At 48.6% G+C, this 17,178-nt stretch overlaps 1 protein-coding gene across 8 annotated transcripts in view; it reads right to left on the reverse strand.

The window, feature by feature from the left end:
* Positions 1–648: 648 nt before the first annotated feature.
* Positions 649–17,178, reverse strand: part of LOC121551012 (mucin-17) — a 28,734-nt gene continuing 12,204 nt past the window's right edge. For 4 of the 8 annotated variants that reach the window (XM_041863526.2, XM_041863527.2, XM_041863521.2 and 1 more), the window contains 4 exons: positions 15,044–15,760; positions 14,586–14,673; positions 5,459–5,685; positions 649–5,151 (listed from right to left, as the gene is read on the reverse strand). In XM_041863526.2, coding sequence (XP_041719460.2) covers positions 1,679–5,151; positions 5,459–5,685; positions 14,586–14,673; positions 15,044–15,665 — 4,410 coding nt within the window. In that variant the 5' untranslated portion in view covers positions 15,666–15,760 and the 3' untranslated portion in view covers positions 649–1,678. The remainder of the gene's footprint in view (positions 5,152–5,458; positions 5,686–14,585; positions 14,674–15,043; positions 15,761–17,178) is intronic. The other 4 variants (XM_041863528.2, XM_041863524.2, XM_041863525.2 and 1 more) reach the window with 2 other exon arrangements.

Genomic DNA, 17,178 nt, shown 5'->3' on the forward strand with positions numbered 1-17,178 from the left:
AAGACCATAATGGTGCAGAAGGTAGGAGAGGAGGAATAAGGGATGCTGTGATTTCTGTACCAACAAACACAGGGATCCAAGGGTTTGCCTTGTCAAGGTTGAGCAGGAGCAGGCAGGACAGGGATTCAGAGATCGCTCATCCGCTTCAGCTTCTTCTTAGGATGCATTCAGGTAGGTGGGTGTGGGGTTATGCCAGTAGGTTTGTGTGAGTGGAGCATTCGGGAAGATACAGGCAGGTTGGAGCAGGCTTCACATCGCAGAGGAAGAGGAGCTGTGGGTGTAAAAGCTTCAGGACATACAGTACAGGGACCCAGGAGCAGGAGTCTTCCCTGGTGTCTGTTTGCAGAGTACCACCTACCAAGAATGTTTACAAATGTGGTGTTGGTCTGTGTTGAATCCATGGAAGTCAGAGAGAAACATATACATGCTGGAAAACAGGGTATGGGACACCAGGTGGATTGCCTCCTAACCAAAATTCCATTGCGCATCAACACCATTCCACAGATAAAACGTAACTTCCTGATGGGAAGTTATTACCATGGTGGGGACAGTGATATCATAGGAATGTCATTTAAATACATAAAACTGACCTAGACAACAATTGAGACATGCTACACTAATGGGAAATAACAAGAAACAGGAACAATGTGCCTTGCAATGGTGTTTAATGGAATTTTGAAAAACCTACTTAGTGTGAACCATTCATTTATGAACATCCCTAGTGTATAATGGTTTAATCAGATACAATTTAAATGTTAGTACATGCAAGTTGAAATTTCCAATACCACTAAAAGCGTTTCAGTGAGAATATCGTTTTCAGTGAGCATCATTCTAAATGCAGAGGAATGCAGAGTTTTTTCCACAAATAGTTGTTAGTTGGTTCTGAAGCACAAATGATCAACTAAGAGAGGCATGAAGCATGACCACTTAAAACCAGATGCCTCAAAACACACTGTACATGACAACGTTACTTGCCATGATAATCTATGCAGGGAGAGGCAAACTTCCTGTAGCGCAAATTACAACTAGACAAACTTCAATCTAACACTCCCATACCGACCTCAACAAAACTGTAAGGGGAGGAAAGCCATGTTAAATATCTAGCCTTTATTCGATACTAAAATGGTAAAGTCTTGAAAAAGGAAGACAAACTTTTAAAAAAGAGAGAGTAGGACTATCTCTATGGTGCAGGACAAACTGGAGTGTGTGTACATAGGGTAGGGAGGACTGGGTTCCAACAAAAAACAAACAAAACAAGTACAAAAAAAATAATTGACATTTGTTTGGTAAAAACAGTAGGATAAATACACATGTAGGTAGAGTCCATTCTCGTTTTGTCTCCTTTTCTTTTAAGAGCTTTGTCACAACGGACCAGTCAGTCAATGCCCCCTCAGGGGTTATGGAGTATGCAGTGTTACTTAAAAAGAACATTCTAATAGAAAATGGTAGCTAGTAGCTATTGTACATAAAGGAGTGCCATACATTCATAACCATAATAGTAGTATGAAAGAGGGAGGCTTCACTGATCTACAGTCTTTTTCGTTCCCCTTGCTTTTCTTTTCTCCTACCATCATTTGCTTGTTTTTCTAAACCATCTAACCCAACTGGAGAGAAAAACTAACAACAACAAGTAAGGGGGAGGGGTGCGAGGGAGAAGGTGCATTCCAGGGGGAGGGACTTATACGTTACCTGCCAGAAAGTTATCAGTCTTATCGCATATGGCAGAGTAGTAGGGTGGCTGGCCCTCGCTGGCCTCCCCGGCATGCTGGGGCCCCAGGCGGAGGGCGTCCTCCAGGGTGTTGGACTCCTCCAGGTCGTCAGCCTCCATCTTCCCCTCCAGCATGTAGTGGTGCTGGTCCCCAGGCTGGCCCAGGGGCAGCAGGTCTACGGGGCCTCCCAGCAGGTCCTCTGACTGGGCGGCCGCTGCTGGCAGGGTCAGCTCCTTGATGAGGGAGGGATCTTTGGCCTCCTCGGGTAGCTGGTCCTCGTTCTCCAGGGAAAAGATGCCTGGGCTCTTGCCGCAGCTCTCGGCCGTGGAGTGGGCATTGGAGTTGGACATGGTGCAGTCGAAGCCGTAAGACGCCACCGAGTTGGCAGACTGGGGCGTGCCGCCACCCCCGTCCTCCTCTCCTTCTCCGGCCGGCGCCTCCACCACCTCTTCGTCCTCTTCCAGGGCAGGCAGGATACGGGAGGGCGGTGGGCTGTCGAACTCAGTGCTGTCATCCATGGCGATGGGGACATCTAGGTCGTTGATCTGCATCTCACCCTCCATGTCGCTGGCCTCGTCTACCGAGGTGGAGGGGGAGGAGGGGGCAGAGGCGGGGGCAGTAGGAGGGCCTGCTCCCAGGACCTCATCAGCAGGGAGAGTCTCAGCCTCCTCCTCCTCGTCACCTCGCTCCAGATGGATGCCCAAGTCCTGCTCCAGGTCGGGCTGCACATTGGAGGGCACGGGGGTCTGCTGCTTGTCAGAGCGTGACTCCACCCCGGAGCTGCTGTCGTAGTCGCGGAGCTCCTCGGGCGTGCTGGTTTCACTGCTGCTGTGGACGGCCAGGGCCGTGCCGCTCAGGGTGCTGGACTGAGACATGCCCACAGCAGGGGGCCCTGGGGGGGCAGAGGCCTCCACTGGGGCGGAGCTCTCCATCTCCTCAGGGGCAGACTGGGGCTCTGAGGGCTGCTCTGACTGGGGCATCAGGGAGGGGGCACTGAGACCCAACCAGGCCTGGGCAGAGGACTGGGTGGGCGTCTCAGGGTCGGCAGCCCCGTGGTCAGACAGAGGGCTGGAGGCGGTGTGGGGGGAGGAGAGGGGGGGCTGGGCCCAGGGGTCAGTGAAGGGGTTGGTCTGACCCCAGGCTGAGGAAGGTGGGATGGGCGAGCGGTTGAGGTTATCCAAGCGGTCCTCCTCTGTGTAGTCGTCCTCGTCTGCGTTCCCACAGCTCTCCAGGCCACTCTCAGTCACCCCTTCGCTGGGCATCTCCACATCTTCATCATCCTCCTCATCCTCCTGCTGACGCACCTTCCGGTGGTCCTTTGCCCGCTCTGAGCTCACGTCCATATCATCAACATCAACTCGCTCCTCATCATCATCGTTGGCCAGGGTCTCCACGTTGGGGGAGCCCATAAAGGCCCCTTCTCCCTCGGAGCCCTTGAGGCTGGAGTCTACCAGGGCGTCGGAGCTCTCGGTTCCCTCCAGCAGGGCCGTGTGCTGGGTGTTGCTCATCTCTGACGACCCCTGCAGGCGGCTGCTCACATCCTCAGAGTACATCCCTGACAAGAGGTCTTCCCCATGCCAACCGGTGGCACCACCGAAGCCTGCAGGCTTGGCCTCCTCTGAGGGCTGAGAGCTACTCATGTCAAACAGTGACGTCGGCTTGCACATCTTCCTATCCTCCTCATCTTCCTCCTCCTCATCTTTCTCCTCCTCCTCCTCCTCATCTTCCTCCTCATCTTCCTCCTCATCTTCATTGGCCAGGGTCTCCACGTTGGGGGAGCCCATAAAGGCCCCTTCTCCCTCGGAGCCCTTGAGGCTGGAGTCTACCAGGGCGTCGGAGCTCTCGGTTCCCTCCAGCAGGGCCGTGTGCTGGGTGTTGCTCATCTCTGACGACCCCTGCAGGCGGCTGCTCACATCCTCAGAGTCCATCCCTGACAAGAGGTCTTCCCCATGCCAACCGGTGGCACCACCGAAGCCTGAAGGCTTGGCCTCCTCTGAGGGCTGAGAGCTACTCATGTCAAACAGTGATGTCGGCTTGCCCACCGTCCTCTCCTCTTCCTCCTCCTCCTCCTCCTCCTCCTCATCGTCATCATCTTCGTTGATCTCCTCATCCGCCTTCTCCACTGCCTCCTCCTGGTCCTGAGAGGGAGAGACCCGGAACTCTGAGGTGAAGTCATCCATGGGCTGAGACATCATGCTGAATGCAGGAGGTGCTGTAGAGGAGGGAATGAGGAGGTCCTCCTGCTGCTCATCTGGCTGGAACCTCACCTCCTCCTGGACCGGGCTCTGTGGAGTTATGGCAGACTGGTTCTGAGCCCAGGGGTCTGTCTGGAATTTCACCTCCTCCTGGACCGGGCTCTGTGGAGCCATGGCAGACTGGTTCTGGGCACAGGGGTCTGTCTGGAATCTCACTTCCTCCTGGACTGGGCTCTGTGGAGCCATGGCAGACTGGTTCTGGGCACAGGGGTCTGGCTGGAATCTCACTTCCTCCTGGACTGGGCTCTGAGGAGCCATGGCAGACTGGTTCTGGGCCCAGGGGTCTGGCTGGAAGCTCACCTCCTCCTGGATTGGGCTCTGTGGCGCCATGGCAGACTGGCTCTGGGACCAGGGTTCTGGCTGGACGTGCATGTCCAGCAGAGCAGAGGCATTCTGGGGCTCCCTGACTGGGGACATGGGCTCGGTGGGGGAGCATGGAGGGGACATTACTGTGGTGCCCAGAGGAGACACTGTGTCTGCTGGCTCTTCCAAGTGGACCAGGTCCAGCTGAGCTGACAGCTGAGGGATAAAGGTCTCTGGGGCTTCCTCTGGCTGGCTGGCCTGAGGGGGCACAGTCTCCTTCTCCTCTGGGGCTTCCTCTGGCTGGCTGGCCTGAGGGGGCACAGTCTCCTTCTCCTCTGGGGCTTCCTCTGGCTGGCTGGCCTGAGGGGGCACAGTCTCCTTCTCCTCTGGGGCTTCCTCTGGCTGGCTGGCCTGAGGGGGCACAGTCTCCTTCTCCTCTGGGACTGCAGCCACCACTGCTTCTTCCGATGTTGCCATGGAAACCACAGCAGCCGAGGCAGCTGCAGCTATGGCGACAGCCACAGCCACAGCGGCGTCCTGCGTCTCACCTGCGGGCTCTGCCGCCGTTGTGGGCTTGGGGCCACGCTTCACTGCCATGGGGGTGTTGCTGCCCACAGTCTTCTTAGGGGTGGAAGCCTTCCCTGCTGGCTTGGTGCCAGGGGTCTTGGGACCAGCACTGACATCCTTTGAAGGCGTGGGCTTGCTTGGTGTCTTCTTGGTGTCTGCGGCCTTGCTGCTGGCAGCCGGCTTCTTGGGGGTGGAGTCTGGCTTGGATGTGGAGGCTGATTTGGGAGTCTCAGGTTTGGTGGTCTTGGCTGGTGAGGCGCGAGTGAGAGGAGCCGCTGCAGGCTTCTTGGTGGCTGCAGCAGCTGATTTGGTAACATCTAGGAGGAAGAACATAACACAATCAGCTGATTTGGTAACATCTAGAGGAAGAACATAACAATCAGCTGATTTGGTAACATCTAGAGGAAGAACATAACACAAGCAGCTGATTTGGTAACATCTAGAGGAAGAGCATAACACAAGCAGCTGATTGTGAAGATGAAAAGGACAAGCGTTGGACGGAACATGTATTATGATGAACAAATTATCTAATATTTAATAATGGTGAAGAATTTGTAATGCTAGTAATAAAATGTTGCTGTTAAAAATTACTAATTAGAACTTCAACTGATGTCCCCCTCGTACCTTTCTTGATGGGAGTTGTGGTTTTTGAGGGCTGTGATGTTGGGGTCCGTCCAGCAGTGGGTGTTGTAGAGCCGGCTTTGGCAGAGGCTGGTCTGGGGGTGGTGGAGGTGGTTTTAGCCGTGGTGGCGCCAGGCTTGGCTGTGGATGTGGAGCTCTTGGCTGTGCTGGCTGTGGCTGGCCTGGCTGCAGCAGAGGCAGGGCGAGATCCTGGAGCACCAGTGGCAGGCCTGAGGGAGAACAGGAGACGGGTGGGGTCAGAATCACTGAGCACGGCTTTCAAACCAGGGGGGACATTAGTTTTGTGGTCATCTACCAGACACCGTGGAGCAGTATTTTCTGGAGAGGTGATAAAATATTGAAATGGAGACGTGACTGCTAGTGCTAAATATATCAATACAAATAAAGTGACAAACTAACACCAATGTTTAAACAGACTCTTTTGCATCTTCAAGAGAACGCCATATCCCTCGAGTTCCACATGCTGGTAAACCCTGGGCCATAAATTCACAGAGCGGTTGTGACAGGGAGCAAGAGGCCCTGTCGACTGTGTTCACAAGTCATTCTGTTAGTCACTTCTACAGCCCTGCCAGACACTAGAGAGAGGTCATAAACCAAGTGATGATGGAGAGAACACAACAAGAACATGAGAGGAAGAAGAGGGAGAGGAGTCAACTTCCATTCACTCCTCATCTCTTCAGTGCCTGACAGGGCACTAATACAGCAACCCCCACATCGTCACAACACCCTGAGGCATCTGAAGCAGTGCAGTCTGGGAGATGAGTCACACCACACATATATAATGGAGCCCACCCCCATCTCCATCCTCCTCCGTGCTACATCCAGGCCCACCTCTCCTGACATAAGGGTAATGTGCACACTGCCTGGCAGCCCACTTGGACAAGTAGCTTCCACGTCAGGCCAGTGCAAAGTAACCGACATCCAGTGACACAGTCGTGAGATCTCCTTAGCCTACGCTGCACTGCACCACCGCCTCTAAATAAAGAACAGAGTTAGCATCAGCGGCGGGGAGAGGGAAAATCGCTGGGGTCATGTTCATCTTTAATTTAGACAGAGTACAGAAATAACTTATTCAAATCCCTGTTGGAACTATGGATGGAGTTAAAAGCATATTCATTGTACAAGTGCAAACGCTGCCAGTTTCTACCCTGCAAGGAAGTCCAGAGTGCCACGCACACCCTGCCAAGTGCAGGCCTAATGGAAAAAACACACTGCCTGTCTGGTAACATCTAGCCTAAACATAATGCCCACTGGACACTAGCAATGGATTACAACTTGAGGAGACCGTGCAGTAACATTGAGAATGTCCAAAATTGACTGTCAGAATGTGACCGCACAGCTTCCTTCCTTGTACAGTATGAGTTGTCATAGGTAGAGAGTTGTGAGGAGGGAGGGAAACAGCTGATGATCCTGTTGTACCAAAACAAAGACAGCCTGTTATTACTGTAATGATAAGAGTGATTACAAGCTCTTGGCAGACAAGTGCATGTTAATGATATTGTTTGGTGTGGTGACGTCTAGACTAGAATAAGGCTCCTTATAAAGCATTAACAGCCTAGGTCATGGTACAAAAGGCCATTGTTTCCATCCTTAGTTAGATCACAAAAACTGGACATTTTCTCTATTAGTATGCGTGATATAACCTAGTCCAGAAGAATAGCGTTTTAATTATCTGAACCCTCAACTGATTAACTACGAGCTAGCAGAATGTGACATTCACTGTGGTTTCCTCCGGTACCAATCCGACAGGTCTAGACGTAAATGAGGACATACTAAAAATAAAAGTAAAGATAATAAGTAAGATTTGTAAAAGCGTGTGCTGACAGAAAAAATTGAATTAAAGATTAGATTACAGGACGAAGTGAATAGAGGGTAGAGCGCAGCTGGGAGAGAGAATGCAGGAGAGATTATGACAGAATATTTATCTTCATCTGTGTGATGAAAGGAATATGGCTAATCCAAAATGACAAGATGACTCAATTTAGGTAGGGAAGCAAGAGAGATTAGAAGGCCATCGTCAAAGGCAGTAGGAGAGAGGGAGTGAGAGAGAAAGGAAAATCGCTGAAGTGCTCATCCGATTACACACCATTAACCTTATATCACATTTACATTTTAGTCATTTAGCAGACGCTCTTATCCAGAGCGACTTACAGTTAGTGAATGCATATATTTTCATATTTTCATACTGGCCCCCCGTGGGAAACGAACCCACAACCCTGGCGTTGCAAGCGCCATGCTCTACCAACTTATATCAAATGTCGCTTCTCAAAGAGGTCCTCTCACTGTTGTAGGAGCCAGTGTGGCCGCTATAGAATAATGGGGCATGGTCGAACAATTTAAAAAAGGCAGGAAGTGTTACAAAATTAATACATGCTTCTTGGCAGGTAGGCACAATGAAAATACTCCATTGAGGCATTACAGTGCAATGATGCTTGAATTGTTTTAAGCTTTTTTAAATTCTCTAATTAAGATCACGGTCACCCAAATGACTGAGGTAGTGTTGATAATTTTAGACTCTTAATCAGAGCTCAATTGCTTGCACTTGCCCACAATGAAGGAAAAATGCTGTGCACTGTTTTTCTCAAATTTGCTGAAGGCCTTGCCATTAGGAGAATCATCACAAATTGGGGTTAAAGCAAATGTAGAGTAAAAGCCTAGAAATGCACTGAAGCTTAAAAACGAGCGCAGTGACACTTAAAGTTCACCAAAGTCGCCCGAGGTAAAAAAAAAAAAACATTTTAGTTTCATTACGCATTCTGGAACGATGTGGAACTTTGTAGTGATCAACATAAAAATCAGGTCGCCTGGTGTGCCTTCCTGTGGCAAATCAAAGTGGGGCTACGATTAAGTCAATGAGATGCGTAAGCAAGGCTAGCGCCTCCCCTGCAGCAGAGCCAGCTAACAGCAAAGAGCCAGCTACCATGGCCATGGACCTCCTCCCAGGGAGACAACTGGCACATTAGAGATAGTTTTAATTCAGCAGAAAGGCTGGGAGGGACTCTTCACCCTGGTTAAAGGAGGGGATTCTACCTCCAGGACATCCACACAGGGCTGCAGATATGGGAACACCACAGGAATCTCACTCCAACCCAGGAACAAAAAGGTATCAGTCCTTGACATTTCCAAGAGAAATTCACCAGGTAGTTAGTTGCCTTGGAGCTAGGGAGATCCTTATACTGCCGCATCAGCACTCAAGGGCTTTGAGCAAAAGGATAGACATTACACAGGGTGCCGCCTTAACCTGATAAACCAGCTATAGCTGGCTTCTTGGTTGTTTCTGCTTGAGGAAAATAACGTTTAAAAATAAATAACAAGATATCAAAAGGCCAGTCAACCAACTGAGGTGTCGAGTAACAGTAAAATGGTTTCCATCCCCTAGCAGTAAAGGGACAAAGAGGAAACCAGTGAGAGAATAAAGAGCAGGTAGAGCCTGGTGGGTGGGTGACGATGCACATCCCTGTAGAACAGAATAGGGCTGTACGAGTGTGGTGAGGAAGAGGCCTATAAAACCACTGCTTTCCCAGAGAGCCCTCTGCAACATCCATCACACTTCTAGAGCATGAGCTCACACACACACACACACACACACACACACACACACACACACCCCGTTGCCATCAGATCCTTTAAGTGATTAGGTCTGTGGTTGCACCTCCCATAAAACCATGGCTATGGGAGACTGCGTCACAGAGTTGTCTGCTTAGCCTGCCTGTCATACCCACAGCCCAGCAGGGGAGGAGATTTACAGCATGCACAACTGGGCTGCTTCATATTGTACATGACTGGCAAAGATAGCTATATCACACTGTACACGACTGGCACAGCTATATCACACTGTACACGACTGGCACAGCTATATCACACTGTACACGACTGGCACAGCTATATCACACTATACACGACTGGCACAGCTATATCACACTGTACACGACTGGCACAGCTATATCACACTGTACACGACTGGCACAGCTATATCACACTGTACACGACTGGCACAGCTATATCACACTGTACATGACTGGCAGCCTACTGCTCTATTATTGGACAGTGCAGCATGACTAGGACTGGGGAGGAGAGAGACCCACCACCCCTGTCCTCTTCTCCTAGCCTTTCATGGCTTCCTCCAAAGTGGCGCAGTGGTCTAAGGCACTGCATCGCAGTGCTAACTGTGCCACTAGAGATCCTGGTTCGAATCCAGGCTCTGTCGCAGCCGGCCGCGACCGGGAGACTCATGGGCGGCGCACAATTGGCCCAGCGTCGTCCAGGGTAGGGGAGGGAATGGCCGGCAGGGATGTAGCTCAGTTGATAGGTTGTGGGTTCGATTCCCACGGGGGGCCAGTATAAAAAATAATATGTATTCACTAACTGTAAGTCGCTCTGGATATGAGCGTCTGCTAAATGACTAAAATGTAAATTCATAGACGACCACTGACGCTCATTCAATATAGGCCCAACACTGCACTGTTCATTAGGGCCCAGGTCCAGGGTACTGTGTAGTGTGCGTGGGGTACATCTCCCTTTTTCTATTTTAGATCCCCCACCACCTCGCTGCGTTCAGTCCCCTCTCAGTCCATATGCACTCCTAGCAGTGACAGTGCTCAACAGGACATATGCCTTATTCATCCGTGTAGCATCCACCCTCCTCAGCCCTTTATGTGGTTCACGCTACTGAAGCCATCTGCAGAAGTGAGGCCAGGACGTGGACATGTACAACATGTTCAGCTAACATACTACACCTCCTCCTCCCCCCATCCTCACAGTCATACTGGGTAAATACCACCAAATCACATTTTATTTGTCACATAGTGTACAGCAGGTATCCGTCAACAATGCGGTACATTAACCTCTATGGGACGGTTGTTGCTCAATGCCATATGTGACTAGAATGGTGTTGTAAACATCAGCCAACTTTCCAGGACATAGACATGTCTTATATGGGCAGAAAGCTTAACATTCTTGTTAATCTAACTGCAGTGTCCAATTTACAGTAGCTATTACAGAAAAAAAAAAAAAACCATGCTATGATTTGAGGATAGTGCACAACAATAAAACACTTATCACGGCAACTGGTTTGGCACATTCAACTCTTAAGGTAAATAATGTACTTACATTCAGTAATCTTGCTCTGATTTGTCATCCTGAGGGTCCCAGAGATAAAATGTAGTGTCTTTTTGTTTGAAAAATCAATTTTTATATTCAAATGTAGGAACTGGGTTCTACAGTTTGACCTCTTACTCCACACCCACCCCGCCCGGCCATCTAGATGTGTGAAGGTTAGTGTCTTTTCTGTAGGGAAGCTAATTATTCATCATTTATGACATTCCTGGGGGTGTGCAAACTTAAATGTTGTATTACCATAGCATTTTTGTATGTTCTCTATAGTTATGTACTTGAAAACCAATTCGGCACATTTGGGAAAACTCCTGGCAGACTTGATACAAAATATTGTGTAGCGATGTAATTCTTCAATGGATCAGTCTGAAACTTTGCACACACACTGCTGCCATCTGGTGGACAACATTACATTTAATCTAGAATCCTACATCACTGTCTGGCCTTTCTCTTGCATTTCAAAGACGATGCAACAAGACGATGCATTTTTTTTGTTTGTTTTATCTTTTACCAGATCTAATGGTTATATTCTCCTACATTAATTTCACATTTCCACAAACTTCAAAGAGTTTCCTTTGAAATTATATCAAGAATATGCATATCCTTGCTTCAGGTCCTGAGCTACAGGCAGTTAGTTTTGGGTATGACATTTTAGGCGAAAATTTGAAAAAAGGGTCCGATCCTTGAGGTTTTAATCAATATCAACAAAAGAGTCAAGTCAAAAATAGAAGTAATAAATAATACCAGAAACATTGAGGAAATAAATAAAAAAGAACACTAAAATAAGACTGGTGAAGTTGGCTAGGAGCCAGCAACAGGGCAACTATCGTCATCGCCATTTTGTTGTTCTGACTACATGCACACATAAGGCATGCTGATTAACATATACAGCCTCCCAGCAATACAGGCCTGCACAGCATATACACAACACAACACTAGCATATGCATGCAAGAACACCCATAACCAATGATCAATGATATGCGCTGCATGATATCATCTCAACTATGACTCAAAAGCCGACAAACTGACACACACATACCTTCCCCCACAACACACACTGTGTCCAACACCACATAATGACTTCTTTCTCAGCATACACTAAATCAGATGCAAAGGTTTCCTGTCACAAGCTGTATAGCTAACGTCATACAGGCAATCAGTATCAAACAGCGGGCAGGCACACAGCGAGTACAAACACAGCCCTACATGCACAACAGTGTTAGCTTGGGCAAATGTGTGCACACCTCATCACACAGCCGAACTGGTACTGCAAAAACAATGTCACACTCACATCACGGCCAAATAGCGTTCACACATCTACTACACCCACCAACCAACCAGGATGTAGTGACCGGTATTAAATGGAGTGCTTTTGTAAAGGGAGTGGAGGAATAGAGAAATCATGGGCTGCTCCAGACTATTCATTTCACACACTGAAACTAAAATCCATATTTTCAGCTGCCACCGACTGAAAGTCTGAGATTGAATTTCAGAATAAATCTGAGATGTGTCACCAGCAGAGTGGATCTAGTGTTTGGATGGGGTCAGAGCAGTGACACCAAAAAAATAAAAAAATAAAAAAAAATAAAAAATAAAAACATTTCGGACTTGCTAAATGTCAATGGAAACAAAACAAAATAGCCATGACGCGTAGGGCTGGTATAATTATTGTATAATTGTGTAACCGACAATTATGAGCAATATCCGGGAACAAAAAATATCGTCTTAATACCTTCCTTTTAGGTGAAAGGAGATTCAACTTTATATTCCAAGTATACACGGAGTGTACAAAACATCAGGAACACCTTCCTAATATTGAGTTGCACCCCCTTTTGCCCTCAGAACAATTCGTCGGGGCATGGACTACAAGGTGTCGAAAGCATTCCACAGGGATGCTGGCCTAGGTTGATTCCAATGCTTCCCATAGTCTTGCCCACTCACCCTCTGAATGGCACACATACACAATCCATGTCTCAACCATCTCAAAATCCTTCTTTAACCTGTCTCCTCTCCTTCATCTACACTGATTGAAGTGGATGTATCAGGTGATATCAATAAGGGATCATAGCTTTCACCTGGACAGGTGTTCCTAATGTTTTGTACACTAGTTTACCCAATAGCAGTTTTTAATTTTTACATGAATTGGGTAAAGTTGGTAGCTTAATCATGTTACGAGCAAAACAGCTCAGTTGGAGAGAAACTTCATTTCCAAAAGTTCCAAGCGGTCAAAACCAGAGTGATATATTTATAGTTGGGCCAACTTTTAGAATGTTAAAGCCTTTGAGCATTCCATTTATCCATTCATGACGAGAATTTGGAATCTTGTACATGGCATTGTTTAAAATTCAGAAAGTTCAGTGAACTGCTATTGGTCAATATTGCCCATGGGGAGCTATTATGGCTGCCATGGAATGCAGTGTCATGTAAATGCATCATAAAATGCATAAACGTCAATGTCCAAACTCTCCATATGGCTCTTGTCAAAGAGATGGGAGTGTCACCAAAGCTTTGTTGTATTCATTACGCATCTCGTAGGATATTTTCAAAAATGCATTACAAGCTCAAAACATTTGTTTTATAAAAATCACAATTATGATAACAGTAGCCATTTGTATGACAATTAGCCTACTGATTATTCCATAATCATCACAGCCATAATGATATGATTCAGTCAAATTAGATTTAGGCCATTTGTAGCTGTAGGATCGTAAAACAACTATATTTGCTTTCCCATCTTTTCGGTCTGATAACAAAACATCTCCTGAGAGTGAAGTTGAATAAATGGTGTTGTGTGTGTGTGAGTCAGTGGTCTCAGTGACCAGGGTAGACAGGCTAGGTCTGATATGCCAGAACGTATCCACTCTGCACTCAGACACTCATCTGATACAGGCATGCATTAAAGAGGGTGCATAAATCTAATTAAAGCTGAAATGTATGGCCCTGTCACAGTCTATTACACCCCCCCACGCAGGCTGACTGGCTGGGTACACAACGCTCTCTGCGCCCATCAGCCTCCACGGTATCTCCCTTAGCCATATGTTGCACAATGCAAAATGAACTGTTTTGTTCTGTAATGCATGGAATAAAGTTCTCACTTACCTCATAGTTTAACTTTACCACAGATCGTCGCACTCACAAAAAAATGCTAAAATCGCTATCTGTTGACTAGTATGTACTCGCTAGATCCTGTTAAGATTGTTGGAGGGGGAGCTATGTAAGTAAGGAACTATGAAAGTAAGAAAGAGACCACAGTTCCCTTGGTACACAAAGGGGAAAGAGGTTGGGCGGGGGGAGTGAGGGCCTATTCAAAGGACAGCCAAACACCTTAGGACATCCCTGATCATCCTCCACTCTTCACAGACAAAGGGCTCGTTGAGCCACCTCGCAGCAGCCCGTGACTCTCTGGAGTTCCACCCTGGGGTCACACAGCGTGACTCAGGTACTGTCAGGGGGTAATCTGACCTGATTGTACGCACTGCCAAACAGAGGTCCAAAACAGCCTAGTCTGTCTCCTAGAGTTGGTTGTTATTTATTCTGAGGGGTGCAGAGTAATCTCTGGATGCGATTTGCAAACCCAAAACAGCGCTGCAAGGCCTGGCTCAGAGTGACTGCTGGCCTACTTCTGAGGACTTCTTAAAGTCCCTCTCTGTGTAGGGACATTGTGCCCGTTTCTCCAGAGTGTTTTAACCAGTCCCTTTCAGCCTGTAACATTCCCCAAATGAAGCAACTGGCTTCTCAGTCTCAACTGGAGCGTTACGCTGAATTTATTGAACAATTAATTACTGCTGTTGTAGTTGCACCTGTACTGCGTAGTGAATTGAAATCGGCATCAAACAAAAGGCTGCCCAGCTAGGTACAGACAGACAATCAGCTTTTGCCTGGAGGATGTCTGAAGTGAGGACCAATTATGTACCACTGCCTACTATGTTATCCACACACTCCCACAGCCTCTCCCCAGGGGAGGGGCTCCGAGCTCTACACCAATGGTTGGCCTACCTGGTTGTCTTGGAAACAGGAGGCCTATCAGGCTTGGGAGCGGCGGCAGTGCTGGGCTTAGTGGTATCTGCAGAGACAGGCCGGGGAGCTGGGGAGATGAGATATGGGAAGGTGAAGGAGAGAGAAGGACAAAGAGCCAGATATACGACATGGGTGAGATCATTTCATTTCAAAGACGCAGCCAATGATTTATATCATAACATTTATTTCCTGAGGAACCAGGCCAATGGATTTCTATATTTGTTGCAGTCATTCCAGCGTGTCATACATCTTGAACTGAATCCATCTGGAGGGGCTGTATGCCAACCGTCACAATACAAAACAGTACAATGTCATACTTTGCCTCAGGGAAAATTTACATTTGCTGTGTACAGAAGACAATTTGCAACCGATGACAAATGCAAGGCTTCATGTAACTTTCAGTGACTCAAAACTACTGGTCCTAAATGTTAGCCTACCTGTGGGCTTCTTAGCAGCGGTGGTGGTGGTTTTGACACCATTAGTTGGCGCCGCAGGTGTCTTCTTTGCTGCTGTTCCTGTGGTGGCCTTCACCCCGTTGGTGGCAGCGGGAGCCGAGGTGGGGCGGGTGGTGCCCGCAGGCTTCTTCTCACCCACTTTGGTGGTGGTCTTAGTGGTGGGGGCGCCGGCTGTGCCTACGGGCCTCTTGGGCGTGGTCTTCTCTGGGGCCCCAGTGGTGGTCTTCTTGGCTACTCCGTTGGCATGGGGCTTGGAAACCCCATTGGTCAGGCGGCTCTGGGCGGTGTTGGGTCGAGACCCTGGTCCGGTCGTGGTCTTAATTGTGGCGGTGGTCCCAGGCTTCGTCTTAGCAGCAGGGGCCTTGGTCTTGGCTTTGGAGTCTGCTGCAGACTTGCTGTTCCCCGTCTTGGTGGGGGCCTCCTGGGCTGGCTCTGGATGAGGCTCGCCCTGCCCCATCTCTCCCTGCTGGCCAACTCCCTCCATCTGAGGTGCTGGCACCGCCTGGTTAGGCTCCTCCCCCATCACAACGGGCTCGTTTACCGGATCAGCTTCCAGTGCTTCCATTGGCTCCATCGCTGCCGTGGCAACCCCATCTGGTTTCATCTCCCCTCAGTCCTGGCTGTCCGTCTCTGCAGAGGAGGGCTGGAGAGCTTGAGACTGAAGATGGTGAGTGCACTCAGGCGATGGTGGAGTCTGATCTGGCAAAGAGAAGAGGAGAGTATTGTCAGGCTGTGACAAGACTGGACATGAATGACACAGCCTTCATATCAGCAGACAGGGCACAGAGGGATCAGATGAAGACTTCCCTACAGACACAGATATACAGACAAACGCTACATACTGTGTATGCAGAAATATTGTTTTGAAAGTATAGCAAATGTGTTTAAGGTCAATGATCCTAACAGATTAGGAGCAGACAGAACAGAATGTGCCCTTCTGTAGAGAGCTTCATTGCTTAACAACCCTGGAGGGGACTCACACACGATACGTGACACAATATATTATTGGGGAAGCAAACATCAAAAACGATGTAGACACATTCTAATCTAAGTACAAACTCGAGGCAAACAGAGAGAGCTAGCAAATCATAAAATTTTAAAAAAAAACATTAACAAGCCAGAGAACACACTTGAGTGCTTTATATGCTAGGTCTACATACAGAAGAGGCATTAGACTCACTAGTGTGGAAGACGAGCCTTCCTTCAACTGAACTCTCAAGCGAGTGGAATCGCAAAAATCACTTACTCATAACAAACCGAGTCAGAACGCGCTCTCTACAACATGCTCTAGTTCATCAGACAAGACAGCAAAGCTATGTAACCACACACCACTCAGATGTGGTGAACCAAACCTCCACTTACGATGGAGATGTAAAGGTCACGCTGAGGGGAAAAGACATGCATGTCAACAATGCCATAAGCACTGACTAGTAGGCAGTCACGCTGGAGACGTACCATAAACACAGATGCTTTGCTGTCAGGGAGGGTGGAGAGGTAAGGCCTGCAGTGTGGAGCAGAGGCCTAATAACAGTGAAACATAGAGAGTCCTAGTTGTCCGACAGGACAGGAGACTTGGCTCCACAGTGAAGTAACACTGAGGCCAGCTCAGAGGTAGAGGAAGTGGCTTGGCTTGAGGAGCATGGGAACCGGAGTGGGGATACAGTCTGCAAAGCTTGGAACGACAGTACGCTGCTCGGACTCCAGAAGGCCTCTCCACTTCCACTCAGCCCCTCCCTCTCCCACATGCTGCTTCTCCCCTTCTTTATAGAGGAGAGAGTCAGTCTTTATGCGGTCAGCTTCCTGGAACCACTCCCCACACAGACCCCCTTTCTCTCTGCGCTCATCCCTTACTCATCCTCTAAAACTAAATACGTTACTGTGCCTTCCTTCATTCCCCTGCCAAACCTCCCATTTTCTCCAAGCCTTTTCCTCAACTTCCCCCACCCTCGCACTCTCCTTCTCCCCCTCTGTTCTCTGTTTGCGTTCGCACAGATGGCCTGAGCAGCTGAGCAAGGCCAGAGGGGAAGAGAGAGAAGGAGAAAGAGAGAGGGAAAAGCCCTGGGGAGATAATCCATACCGCAAGCAGCACACACAAACACACACTGTGACAGACCTCC

The sequence above is a fragment of the Coregonus clupeaformis genome, unplaced genomic scaffold, assembly GCF_020615455.1.
Source record: "Coregonus clupeaformis isolate EN_2021a unplaced genomic scaffold, ASM2061545v1 scaf0010, whole genome shotgun sequence".
Classification (NCBI taxonomy): domain Eukaryota; kingdom Metazoa; phylum Chordata; class Actinopteri; order Salmoniformes; family Salmonidae; genus Coregonus; species Coregonus clupeaformis.